The following is a 10,993-nucleotide window of genomic DNA, read 5'->3' as shown; positions in this document are numbered from 1 at the left end:
TCTTAATGTAATTTTAAGGTGTAAAATATGATGATTTGATATATCTTTATTTTAAACTGATTACCACAATAAGATCATCAATTCATCCATCACCTCACATAGTCATCTTTTTTGCATGAAGTGAGAATATTTAAAATCTGTTTTTTTCAACTTTTATGTATATAATAAAGTATTGAATGTAATCACTCTGCTGGACATTAGCCCCCCAGTATGCATTTACATTACTGGAAGTTTGCACCCTTTGACCAGCATTACCCCATCTCCTACTATCTCACCCCCAGCCCTGCTGATCACTGGTTCACTCTGTTTCTGTGAGTTTGAATTTTGAGAAAATTTCACAGATTAATGAGATTATGTAGTGTTTGTCTTTCTCTGATTTACACCACTTAGCATAATGCCCTCAATATTTATTAAGGTTGTAATGAATGGCAGAATTTCCTTTTTCTTTCTTTCTCTTTCATGAATATGAAATCTCTCACATTTTCTTAATCCATTCATCCAACCATGGGTACTTAGGTTCTTTTTATACCTTGGCTATTATAAAAATGTTGCAATAAATATCAGGGTGCAGCTGTCTCTTTGAAATATGGATATTTTATCTCTTTAGATATATACCCAGAAGTGGATTTCTGAATCATATGATAGTTTAATTTTTAATTTTTTGAGGAACCTACACACTGTTTTCAACAGTGGATATACCAAATTTCATTCCTACCAATAGTACACAAGTTCCATTTTCTCTTTATCCTTGCCAGCACTTACTAGTTTTTGTTTACTGATTCTAATAGCTGTGAAGTGTTGTCTCTTATTGTGGCTTCAATTTGCATTTTCCTTACCTATTAATGATGTCAAATACCTTTTCACATGCCTGGAGGCCATTTGTGTTTTCTCTGTGACTGACCTTATCCACAGGATCTAAAAAATATTTTGTATGTACATTTGTGCAATGCCAAATAACATTCTTCCCATTCAATTAGTTAAACTGAAATAATTAGAAAAGATAATCTAACATCTCTCTTTTACTCAAATCAGGAAAACAATGTGTAATATCTCCAACTCTTTAGTAAAAGATAATTTATCACCATATTTAGACAGGCTGTTTTACCAATGTCTCCTAGTAAAAAAACTGTTACGTGTTTATGTGGGCGTGAACTTCAAGGCAAACAGGAGGGGATTTCATGATTAAAGGAAGGTCATGCTGGAAAGAGTACAGAACATGTGGTATGACAGTCCAAACTCACAAAGATGCTTTGATAAGCTGCTGTAATAGGTGAATACTAAAATTCAGTGTGCAGTTGTGAAACTGGACACCTATAAACTAAATATGAAAGGATCTGTGCTTTTGTAGAAGCAAAATAAAACAAAGAATGGTTCCAGAACTCAATAGCAGAAACCAGTGTGAAAGCCTCTTTGCAGTTTTATATATTGTAAAGTTCAATTTTTGTACTACAGTATTCTGGAAGTTGATCTGAAGGTTCATGAGATGCTTAAGTACACTGACAAACGGAGTGAGGACTGCATTGGTAACATTTCTTGTTGTGTAACTGTCTGGAGTGTTGAACGCTGGTAGATAAAAGAAATAGAGTTAATACAAGAATTGTCAGGGAGGAACTCAATGACAAATTGGCAACACCCAATATAATATACAGATGACATATTATAGAATTGTATACTTGAAACCTATATGATTTTATTAACCAATGCCACTCCAATAAATTCAATAAAAATTAAAATTAAAAGGAAAGCTTATGAAGAAATATAAATTTAAAAAATGAATGATTGAGGTACATTGTTTTTAAGGTCCTTTCGGTTTAGAGAATATATTAATATGTGTCTTATTTGTATTTTTGTAGTTCTTTTTCTCTCCTTTTCTAATTATATTACAGCAAATTTAGAGTCCTTGGGTCTCCATCCTACATTTGCCATACATTGCATGTTAAAAGATCCATGTTATTTAACTTCCTCAAATTATAATTTGTTCATTACCTATAAAATAGGAAAACTTTATCTATCTTATAAAATGTTATTAAGGCTTAACTAGAAAATTATTATGAAAATGTGGTATAATCAATAAATTTGTCTCATCTTTTTATCTTTTCAGTTTTGTTTTCCTTTTCTTTCTTTGTTTTTCTTACCTTTTTCAACCCTCAGTGCTTTTACCCACTTTGTCATTTGCTCTTATCTATCTAATAATAGTAAAATAATACCTGTCCATATACCAGTCATCTGCATGCAGTCCTCATCTAGAGATCAACCTTCTTCGGCATTTGCTACTCCTGCAGTCTGAGTCACAATAAACATTATCCTTTTACTAATAGAGTTTGTCATTGTGTTTTTTTTAAAAAATGAATCTACTGGGAACAAGTAGTGGTTTTTGGTGCATTGGGTCATTAACTTATTGTCTTTTTTATTCTCCTTTCCAGGATGAAAATCAAACTTCTATGGAGATAAAGAATCACTCTTTGGTTACAGAGTTCATCCTGTTGGGCATTCCACACACAGAGGGTCAGGAAACTCTGCTCTTTGTGGTCTTCTTGATCTTCTACCTCTGCACTCTACTAGGAAACCTACTCATCCTTTTGGCTGTCATGTCTGAGTCCCGCTTTCACACTCCTATGTACTTCTTTCTTTGTAACCTCTCTGTGTTAGACATTGGTTTCTGTGAGCACCCCAAAAATGTTGGCCAACCTGCTGATGAGGAACCAAGTCATCTCTTGGGGTGGTTGCATATCCCAGATCTTTTTTTTATCACTTTCTAGGCAGTGCCAAGTACTGGCTCTACACAGTAATGGCTTATGACCGATTTGCTGCCATCTGCCACCCACTGCGTTACACTGTCGTCATGAACCTCCGGGTGTGTGCTCTGCTGGCTGCTGGCACCTGGTCCACTAGCTTTTTTCATGCCACAGTTCTTACTACACTGACCTTCCAAATACCATATTGTGGGTCTAATGAGGTAAAATATTTCTTCTGTGACATCTTTCCTATAGTCAAGTTGGCCTGAGGTAACATCTTCATTATTGAGACAGTGAGCTTCACCAACATTGGCCTCATGCCCATGGTATGTTTCCTCCTCATCCTTGCCTCCTACATCCTCATCGTCCTTGCAATCCTCCCCATGCGGTCTGCTGAAGGGAGATGCAAGGCAGCATCTACCTGTGTTTCCCACCTCTCTGTGGTCACATTGTTTTTTGGGCCCTGTGCCCTCATCTATACCGAGCCATCTTTGAGTGAGGTGCTGGTAACTCCAGTGCAGATCTTTGGCAACGTGGTCACCCCCATGTTAAACCCCGCAATGTACACTCTGAGAGACAAAGATGTCAAAGGGGCCCTGAAGAAACTTGCCGGGGGCTAGATTGTTTCATCAGGAGATAACTAGTCCACTTGTGAGTGAAGATGATTTTTTAATTCCTCATCTGTTTGTTAAAGTAATTTTTAAACATGTATCCATGGCAGTTGTAAAGATGTTGCTTCAATAGAGACATTTGGGAAGCAATTCTACTTGATAAAAACCTGTGACATTGTCCTCGTTCCATAGACCAGAGATGAGCAAACACTTTCTCTAAATGCCCAGATAGTAATTATTTTAGGTTTTGAGGAATATATTGTTCCTTACAAATATTGCATGCTGCTATGGTGGCATAAAAACAGTCCTAGAAAATACATGAACAAATGGTCAAGGCTTATTTCAATAAAATTTCATTTACACAAATATGCAGCAGGCAGGGTATTCCCCACAGGCCATAGGTTACTGACCTTTGACACAGAGACTAGTTAAATTTGAAACACTTTTTTCAAGGCTATATTGATAACAGTTTAAGAGTGAACTTTGATGAGGGCACAAGTTAAACTATTGATCAAGGGAAGTCTTTGAAGAGACAGATGTTAAGGAACACAATGAGCACTCTCTAAGGAGACATTCTAAGTACCTCAAGCATACCTAGTGAGGACTTCTCTTTACAGCAGGTCCACCTGGATATATCCACATTAATGCTCAGCTATGTGTTGACATTTCTGGTCCTTGTGCTCCAGAACTACTCTGGCTCTGTTGCTCTGGGATCTACAGTGTTGCCTGGAACCGATAAGAACTGTGACTCCTAATGCCAGAGTCTAATGAAAAGGAAAGGAACTATTTATTCAGAAGTTATACAGGTTTAGAATAATGGTGGAATGGGGCCATTAAATCCCACACCCTTTAGAAACAAAAAAAATACCCACCAACCCATAGTCCTGCCTCCCCTTGTCAAACCAGACCAGACAGAGGTATGCCTCTCAGGATAAGAAATAAAAAGTCTGTAGCTTAGCAGGGAAGATTCCCATCAGTATTCCAGCTTCTTCTAGTCCTCCGTGTGCAGCTAGGCTCCTGCTCTTAACCCAACACTGCATTCTAATGGTGAACTGGTAGGGGTCCTTCTGCATCCTTTCAAACCATGTGCCTGAGACCCCACACTGCTGCTACATGGTCAAGTGGGCTCTCCTTTCCGAGCTGCTTGATTAAGTCCTAGCATGGCTGCCAGGCTTGGGTTTAAATACCAGCATGGATCTTCCTCTGTAACCCCATTTCTGACTCCTTCCAAAAGGGTTACACCTGCCAGTACTCTGGTCTCTTCTCCCTTTCTCAGGTACCATTGTTAGTCCTGGCAGGTGTGATCCCATGATGTAGTATAATGAGGTGCAGCCAGGGCCCCCCTGCAAAGAGGGATCTGTAACAGGGTCCAGAACTCAGAGTGTCCAGGAAATATTGAAAATATAGAATGTCCTCACCCTCACAAGTCTGACTGGGGGATGGGACACATGGAGCAGGGCCATTAAGAGTTATTTTGCATATCAACAGTTTTGAAAATAACCACAAAATTGCAGTTATTTGCAAAACTGTGGTTATTTAACATATCTATAACAGCTGGTTAATTTCGTACATATGTTAAGTAGCTGTGGCCATACTTTGAGCCAGGGAGATGGGAGTGACTTCGACCCGTGATGTAACTGGGAAGCAGATCTCCCTGGTCAGAGTTTCTGTGTGAGAGCTTGGAGAGGGTTTGCTCCACACCATAAGGCCCTGCCTGCCTAGACTTACTATGGCAGCTAAGAAAGGCTGGAAAAATATGCGAGTGCTGGCAGATGTGGCAGATTGTGGGAGGAGTCAGAAATGGAGTTGCAGAGGAAGATTCCTGCTGGGATTTAAACTTATGCATGGCAGCCATGTAGTGCAAATCACTGGTTTTGGGTAGAAACATGTAGTTTGGGTGGTTAACTCTGTGAGTTTGGGGCTCCCTTAACCATGGGGCTTAGGAAGCAGGAAAGCGAGATGTAGCAACCATATAGGACTCTCTCTTAGCCATTTAGAAGAAGGCAGGAGAGACATTGCAGGAAGGAAAGGGGTGAGAAGACTCTTTGGGGGGCCAGGAGGAGGGGCCACATGGGTTTGGGTAGAGAACTAGAGATTGAAGAGACACAGCTGATGGTGCTGGGAACAGCAGAGGCCTGCCAGCTGCACACAAATTACCGGGAAAAACTGAGGGCTGGATGAGCCATGGACTCCTATTTTTCTCCTGAGATATGGTATCCCTGACTGGCCTGATTGGGCAATGTGGGGAAAGAAGGACTGTGTGTTTTGGTTTAAGGGACTCTGGGATTTTAGAGACGACATTAAGCCATTACTCTAAACCTGTATAACCTTTGAATAAATAGTTCCTTTCCTTTTTATAAGACTCTGGCATTGACAGTAATAATTCCTAAGGGTAGTGGGTATGGTGAACCTAGTATAGAGGGACCCAAAAAGAGAGCAGTCCATTCAGTAACAGTATCTTGTTCCCGCCCCCCAACAGGTCCGTTCTTAACAGTAGGAGCTGCCTCCAAGCCTCTCTCACAGGCACAGCAAGCCCCTCCAGCAACATCACAGAGTTAGGGTCGTGCCCATCTCGCTGGCTTCCAGCAGGGCAGGCACAGCTACCTAACATTACTAAAATACTGGCCACATTCTTTAGATAGGGCCCTGCTGTGCTTTCCCTTCCCCCTGCCAGGTCGTGGAGGCTTTGGGATTTTTTTCTTTATATTCCTAGGGGAGGGGTTTCTCTGGTTTGGGGAGACCCCTAGCCAAAACACCCAAGTTCTGGACCTTGTTCCATACCAGTTATACTTGTACTAGAAATAAATTTGTGTTCAGCTTTTTAGGCATGATGTAAATGGTCATTACTCTTACTCATAACAGCAATCTTCTCAGAAGTTGCTCAGCTTCCCTCTGTCAGTATCGATTCCATCCATAAAACAGCACAGAGATTGGTTAGGCACCTTGTAATATTCTTTTGACAGTTACCAAGCTCTGTTACAAGGTTTGGTTATTTTACTTGAGTGCAGCGGAGTGCAAGACAGAGTGGCTCTCCTCCTGGTGCTTTTAGTATGAATGCTGAACAGTAGAGGACACGATGAACACAAACATATTTTCATTAAAACTATTTCTCTTGACTATAAATTCCCAGCAGCAAAACATTTCTTAACCAAAAGCTTCCTCGGTGCTTCCTTCACATCCTTGCTCCTTGGACTGTATATCAGAGGGCTCAGTATGGGGATCATTGTGGTGTCAGATACTGAGGAGGCCTTCTCCTGGTCTAGGGAGTTACTGGAAGGGAGCTTGAAATACATGAATGTGACAGACCCAGAGAAGTCTCCCACAGCCACAAGATCAGAGCTGCAAGTTCTGAAAGCTTTGGACTGGCCCTCTGAGGCCTGGATGTGAAGGATGCTGTAGAGGATGAAGGCGTAGGAAATGAAGATAGCTAGGGTGGGCACCAAGGTGTTAAACCCCACAATGACAAAAAGCAGAAGCTCACTGAGGTATGTACTGGAGTAGGGAAGGTTGAGGAGAGGAAGGATATCACAGAAGTAATGGCTGATGAGGTAGGACCTGCAGAAGGACAGTTTCATCATGGCACGCATATGGGACAAGGCAGAGAAAGCCCAGGATAAAGGCAACCAGGCAGCAGACCCGAGAGGACATGACCACACTGTAGAGCAGCAGGTTGCAGGTGGCGGCATAGTGGTCATATGTCATCACAGTCAGGAGGTGACTCTCAGCCACCATAAAGACCATAAAGAAAAAGAGCTGTGTCATACACTCAAGATAAAGGATCATATTCTTCTTCCTCCCTAGAAAGTTCACTAGCATTTTGGGGGTAATGACCAAAGAGTAGCAGAGATTGATGAAGGACAAGCTGCTAAGGAAGTAGTACATGGGGGTGTGGAGTGGAGAGCTGACAGCAATCAGTAGGGCCAAGGCCAAGTTCCCCATTCTTGCCACCACAGAGATGCCCAGGAACAGGAGGAAGAGAGGCAGCTGGAGCTCTGGCTGCTGTGTCAAACCCACGAAAATGAACAGGGTAGCTGTGGGATGATTTCCTGTTACCATTCTTCTTTAGAGATTTCTGTGGGAACATTACATAAGAAATATATCCAAATGGATCTTCACTTTCCAGATGAAACCAGATCTACATAAGGGAGGTGGCTGGGAAGAAAGGCACTCTCTAAAACATCCCGAGCCTCCTCCAAGTGGGTCCCAGGATTTCTATCACACATGCACACACAAGTGTTTCTTGTCTGGTTAAGAAACTCCAGCCAGGGAAATCAAAGCCCCTTTTGTGGTAAAGATTTCTATCAGCCAAGAGCTGCTTGCTGATAGTTAAACAGAAGAAAAGATTCATTAAGATTCTAATTACTTCCTGTCAAAGGTGAGATCATACGGTATTTGTCCTTCAATGCCTGGCTTATTTCACTCAGCATAATGCTTTCCAGTTCCATCCATGTTGCAAAAGGTAGTAGCTCCTTCTTTCTCTCTGCTGCATAGAATTCCATGGTGTATATGTACCACAATTTTTGGATCCATTCATTTACTGATGGGCACCTAGGTTGCTTCCAACTCTTGGCTATTGTAAATTGTGCTGCTATGAACATTGTGGTGCAAAGAATAAAACAAACAAGCAAACAGAATAAAAACAAAGACGCTGAAATAGAGAACAAGTGGGCAGCGACCAGAGGGGAGAGGGAAGGGAACTTAAGGGGAAAAAGGGGGAGGGATTTTGAGGAACAAGTGTGAAAGACACAGAGATGAGGACTGGGGGGGGGGGGGGGGGAATGAGAGGGAGGGGGGAGACCGGGCGGGGGGGTGGGGTGGGATGGGAGAAATAGATTAAAAAAAAATGTACTTGAAAAGTAACTAAATAAAATTTAATATAAAAATTAAAAAAAAAGATTCTAATTACTCTTCCGATTTCCCCAGTTTTCTCATACTCTAAGGCCTGAAGGCATCCCCCACAGCATCTGAAAACAAGAGGAGAGTAACAGCTGGGCTGCTGACTGTGGCCTCGCATTTCTACCTGGAATGGTGGTGGCTTGGGGTTGGGTGTGGCACTGGGTGTGAGGCACACATGATCATCCTCTCAAAAAATATGCCTCCAATAGTCAACAGCACTGCAAAAGCAAAATTACTTATAACACCCCCCGTTCTCCACTCAGCTGGGTGAGATTGAGGGAGACCAAGAGTTTATCATAAGAATCACTAATAAGTATAACTTCTTTTAACTCAGGGGTCAGCTCACTGTGAAGTTTCTAATGAGAATCTTCTCAGACCTCAACCATTAACTGAAATGCTGGCTGGCTTCGCCCCTAGGGGTGAACTACTGTCCTTTTACTTATGAGACCCCCAAACCCCAGGGAACACCCCATACTGTGAAAGGAAGAGGTGCTTCTGAGGACGTTGGAGATAAATGCTGTTATTGGCTCAGTGGTTTGGCTTCTGGGTGTGAAGAAACAAAGAGTGTGGAATGCTGCATTTCCGCCCCCCCCACCCCGAAGTGCTGAAATCCAATCAGTCTGTCCTCTTGCAGGATGAAATGCTTCCCAATTGAAGCCATTTTAGGTGAATGTAAATTTTGGTGGCATTCTAGTTATTCTTTTCTCCCATTTAGGACCATGCAGTGGTTCCCTGTGGCCTTTGTGAAAAAGTCCAAATTCTTTACCTGACACTTAAGACCTATAAACAGTCAGGCCCCACCTGAACTTTCAAGCTTCTGTTTTGTCAATGTAAGAAACACCCAAACCTGTAAGAATTTTTATGAGTTTATTTGAAACAAACTGACCACAATTGCCAGGAAGAAAAAGCACAAGGGATTGAGAAAATGCTTCTGAGGATGGCAGTTTGGTGCCTTGTTTTATACATTACAATCGAAAGAGGAGGTGTAAGTGGGTTCCATGCTACCCATTGGTGATGGATTAGGGAGGTGGGAGAAAGCAAAGTGGGGAAGTCCCTGGAACTGAATAAAAAGTAAAATGATAGACACACTTCTTTTTCACAGGTGGGTGCAGGATAGTTAACAGTCAATGATTAACACAATAAGAATGACAGTTGGGAGCTCTGTGGTCCCTGCTCCAGTGGGTGCTCATGCTTGGGGGGGGGGTCCAGAAAAGGGAAATCTGACATCCCACAGGTGTGTGATCATAGATGCAAAAAGATGACAGACAGGTTCAGTTAAGGTCAAGACTGACTTGTCAGGGAAGACTCTAGCCTAGGACATGACTGCCCACCATGATCTGCTTTTAGTTAGAAAGTTTTCGTTTCAGACCACCCTTTGTGGTTACTTCAGTCTCTGAGTTCGTAAGGCTTCCAGGCAGGCCTCCCCCGAGCTTGTCAGGTTTAGTATGTGGTCCCTTTCTGTCCACAGTAAGGTCCTTTTCTGTACACAGTATTTGACCCTATACATCTAGTCAAATATGCCATACTTCATCTATACAAGAGAGTTTACATATTATTTTAGTACACTCGAAGGCTTTCATGCCTATACACCATTAAATGTTTCTTCTCTCTTGATTATATATCATCTGTACCATTTTCATTCTTCTTAGCTCAACTTAAACAGCACCTCATTTTAAAATCATTGGCATCTGCCGTGTCCCCAAAACATTCCATATACCTTCATTTTAACATGAAGTCTATATGTGACAGCTGTTTTCTCATAAAACTCCCTGCACTGGGCTTTAAGCTCTTCAAGGATAGGGACAGTAAGTATCCAGCTTGTGCCCCTGTTGCTTAGATCATTGTGGGCAATCCATACGCATTTGTTGCAGAAATGCATGATGCTCATGGCCATCCCTCAAGGGTAATAAGGTTATTGGAGAGAGTGGGGAAAATTACCAGTCACGGTTTTTTGTGAAGTTTCACTAGCTGCCAACTTTTAATTAAGATTTTAAAAAATTAAATATTATTCTCTTTATTTAGATGCTAGAATTTTAAATCATTACATATCAAACATGTTTGTAACTACATACAAGTGAATAACTATAATTTGTGTACTATTTTTATTTTAATAGACTTTTTTCCTGTTTGTTGCTTCCCCCATTTATGGAGCCTTTAAGTTTTCTCAGTTAACTTTCTATATGCTCAAATAATTTCACACACACACATTTGTCATTTGCTTGCAGTGTAAAATGATATTACACACAACTTATTGTCTTTTAAAAGCACCTTTAGAATATTCCTTCAAGGCAAATGTGGAGCTCTGATGCATTATTTTCAATAGTGACATGATACTCAAGGGTGTAGATATGCCATGGTAAATTACATCTCATTGATAAGCATTAACTTTTTTAGATTTAAAATGCCATTATTAAGTATAATGGTATTTTAAAAATATACACATACACATATTAGTTTTTTATTCTTATAGAATAATTACCAAGGAGAGATATTTATGGATTAAATAACTTACAATTTTTTAAATATAAAGGAGGCAACTTTGATTTCCAAGAACTGTAACTTATACACTTTGGTAGCAAGATATAAGTACCCATTTTACTGCTTCCCAGCCAGCAATATTTGTTATCTGCTTTCCCAGTGTGGTGGGTATTCATGAGAAGTCATTACTATGTAATTTGTCTTGATTTGTTCTTAAATTGCCGATTGTGTTGTTCATTGTTTTCTTTTAAACTGTTGATGCTCTTTGCCATT

At 40.8% G+C, this 10,993-nt stretch overlaps 1 protein-coding gene and 1 pseudogene across 1 annotated transcript; one reads left to right on the top strand and one right to left on the bottom strand.

Moving 5' to 3' along the window:
• Positions 1-2,441: 2,441 nt before the first annotated feature.
• On the top strand, positions 2,442-3,379 carry LOC119061193 (olfactory receptor 958-like; annotated as a pseudogene).
• Positions 3,380-6,462: 3,083 nt separating this feature from the next.
• Positions 6,463-7,402, bottom strand: LOC119061197 (olfactory receptor 8D1-like). Its single transcript, XM_037161656.2, is given in 2 exon segments — positions 6,463-6,949; positions 6,951-7,402. Coding segments are annotated over 2 exon segments (939 nt in total).
• Positions 7,403-10,993: the final 3,591 nt, after the last annotated feature.

The sequence above is a fragment of the Artibeus jamaicensis genome, unplaced genomic scaffold (genome assembly GCF_021234435.1).
Source record: "Artibeus jamaicensis isolate MK-2021 breed Jamaican fruit bat unplaced genomic scaffold, CSHL_Jam_final scaffold_660, whole genome shotgun sequence".
In the NCBI taxonomy this organism is placed as follows: Eukaryota; Metazoa; Chordata; class Mammalia; order Chiroptera; family Phyllostomidae; genus Artibeus; species Artibeus jamaicensis.
The sequence above is the reverse complement of the archived record's forward strand: the minus strand, read 5'-3'. Positions and strand labels throughout refer to the sequence as shown.